Source organism: Bactrocera latifrons, unplaced genomic scaffold (assembly GCF_001853355.1).
Source record: "Bactrocera latifrons isolate USDA-ARS-PBARC rearing strain unplaced genomic scaffold, ASM185335v1 scaffold_199, whole genome shotgun sequence".
NCBI lineage: Eukaryota > Metazoa > Arthropoda > Insecta > Diptera > Tephritidae > Bactrocera > Bactrocera latifrons.
Genome location: NW_017535507.1, coordinates 163736 through 166432, shown reverse-complemented (window position 1 = coordinate 166432; position 2697 = coordinate 163736). Strand labels below are relative to the sequence as shown.

The window sequence follows — 2697 nt, the reverse complement described above, 5'->3', positions numbered from 1 at the left end:
TAATGTGATCAGCGTCCAATGTGAACAACGAAAGTAAACGTTTGATTTGCATGCCACAAATGCTTGCACATATAGTTGCTCTATACAGTTTTTATTTATTGTTAGAATTCCAATCTTGTGCTGCAAGCTGATGTGCGGCTTATTGAACGGCCACGTCGCGATGAGGCTACCGGAGAAGTTGTATCGCTGGTCGGTAAGTTGGAAGGCACACGCATGGGCGATCGCTATCAACGCACAAAGCCCGAAAAAATGGAAGAACGCAAAGCCAAACGTCAGAAGCGAGATGAGGCGCAATATGATTTCGAACGCATGAAAGGCGCCACATTACTGTCCGAAGGTATTGATGAAATGGTGGGAATTGTGTACCGACCAAAAACACAGGAAACGCGCCAGACATATGAGGTCTTATTAAGTTTCATACAAGAAGCTCTGGGCGATCAGCCGCGTGATATTTTGTGTGGTGCGGCCGATGAAATTTTGGCAGTATTAAAGAATGATAAGCTAAAAGACCGTGAACGCAAACGTGAAATCGATAGCTTGTTAGGTTCAGTAACCGATGAGCGGTAAGTTAACATATTTTCCAGAAAAGAAATATGTACTAAAATTATAATTTTAATTTTTTCCTCCATTAGTTTCGCTTTATTAGTCAATCTGGGTAAGAAAATCACAGACTTTGGTTCGGACGCCGTGAACGCTCTAAATATCGCTAGCAACGAAGAGCAAATTGATGAGACTTATGGCATAAATGTGCAATTTGAGGAATCCGAAGAAGAAAGTGATAACGATATGCATGGTGAAATACGTGACGAAGATGGACAAGAAGAGGGCGAGGAAGCACGCATCGACCATACATTGCAYGCAGAAAATGTAAGCATTTACAAAGCAAAGTTTAGTATTAAATAATTTCATTGTTTTTTTTTCAGTTACTCACGGAGGAGGCTGCGAATGTGAAGAAAGAACGTGGTTTGCATCCACTTGACATTGATGCATACTGGCTACAGCGTTGTCTGAGTAAATATTACAAGGACGCCATGGTATCRCAAAGCAAATCGGCCGATGTGTTAAAAATTCTCAAAGATGCTGCTGACGAAAGAGACTGTGAAAATCAACTCGTACTCTTATTAGGCTATGACTGTTTCGACTTCATAAAGCAACTGAAAAACAATCGACAAATGATCTTGTATTGCACAATGTTGGCCTCGGCGCAAACAGATAGCGAACGTCAGCGTATACGTGAAAAGATGCGCAATGATAACCATTTAGCTAAGATATTACGCCAGTTGGATACTGGCAAGTCGGAAGAAGATGACTATGGCAATTCATCGCGCGCAAATAAACGCGGAAAAGAGGAGAATGATGACTCGGGGCAAGGCACGGCTGGTCAGGTGGCAGGTGTGCGACAGGTTCTCGAGTTGGAAGAGCTAGCATTTACACAGGGCTCACACTTTATGGCAAATAAAAGATGTCAACTGCCGGACGGTTCGTTCCGCAAGCAACGCAAAGGCTACGAAGAAGTGCATGTGCCCGCATTAAAGCAAGTACCATTCGAGGACAAAGAAGAACTGCAGCCCATTGACAAACTACCAAAGTACGTGCAGCCGGTTTTTGAAGGCTTTAAAACACTTAATCGCATACAAAGCCGTTTGTGGAAGGCCGCACTTGACAGCGATGAGAATATGTTGCTGTGTGCGCCCACCGGTGCCGGTAAAACAAACGTTGCTTTGCTGACGATGATGCGCGAAATCGGCAAGCACATCAATGATGATGGCACAATCAATGTGGATGAATTTAAGATCATCTATGTGGCGCCTATGAAGTCGTTGGTACAGGAAATGGTGGGCAACTTTGGCCGTCGCTTAGCTTGTTATAATTTGACCGTATCCGAGTTAACTGGAGATCATCAATTGACGCGCGAGCAAATCGCCGCCACTCAAGTAATCGTGTGCACTCCCGAGAAATGGGATATTATTACACGTAAGGGTGGAGAAAAGACATTTACTAGYCTGGTGCGTCTAGTCATCATCGATGAAATTCACTTGTTGCATGATGAGCGCGGTCCAGTGCTGGAAGCACTTGTGGCACGTACCATACGCAACATTGAGACCACACAGGAGGATGTGCGMTTGGTCGGTTTGTCCGCCACGCTACCTAACTATCAGGATGTGGCAACATTTCTGCGCGTGAAACCCGATAAGGGTTTGTTCTATTTCGATAATAGCTTCCGGCCAGTGGCTTTGGAGCAGCAATACATCGGTGTTACGGAAAAGAAGGCGTTGAAGCGCTTCCAAGTCATGAACGAGATCGTTTACGAGAAGACAATGGAGCACGCAGGACGCAATCAAGTGCTTGTCTTTGTGCACTCACGCAAAGAGACCGGTAAGACGGCGCGCGCCGTACGTGATATGTGTCTGGAGAAGGATACACTCGGCAGCTTTCTGCGTGAGGGCTCAGCCAGCATGGAAGTGTTGCGCACTGAAGCGGAGCAGGTGAAGAATACAGAATTGAAAGAGTTGCTGCCCTACGGGTTCGCTATACATCACGCCGGCATGACGCGTGTCGATCGTACATTGGTGGAGGATCTCTTCGCCGATCGTCATATACAGGTAGGATTTTCGGAACGATTTTCAAAAGACATTGTGTGTTTAATAACAATTTTCTTTCTAATTTTTAATTGATTTATTTTTCATTAATTTTTAA

The 2697-nt window shown here is 44.7% G+C and overlaps 1 protein-coding gene across 1 annotated transcript in view; it reads left to right on the top strand.

Annotated features, from left to right (window-relative positions):
* Positions 1 to 105: 105 nt before the first annotated feature.
* The window catches only part of LOC108967766 (putative U5 small nuclear ribonucleoprotein 200 kDa helicase), a gene marked incomplete at its 5' end in the record, with an annotated part of 8256 nt that continues 5664 nt past the window's right edge, over positions 106 to 2697 (top strand). The window contains 3 exon segments of the mRNA XM_018931386.1: positions 106 to 563; positions 633 to 867; positions 924 to 2603. Of these exon segments, the coding sequence (XP_018786931.1) occupies positions 106 to 563; positions 633 to 867; positions 924 to 2603 (2373 nt within the window).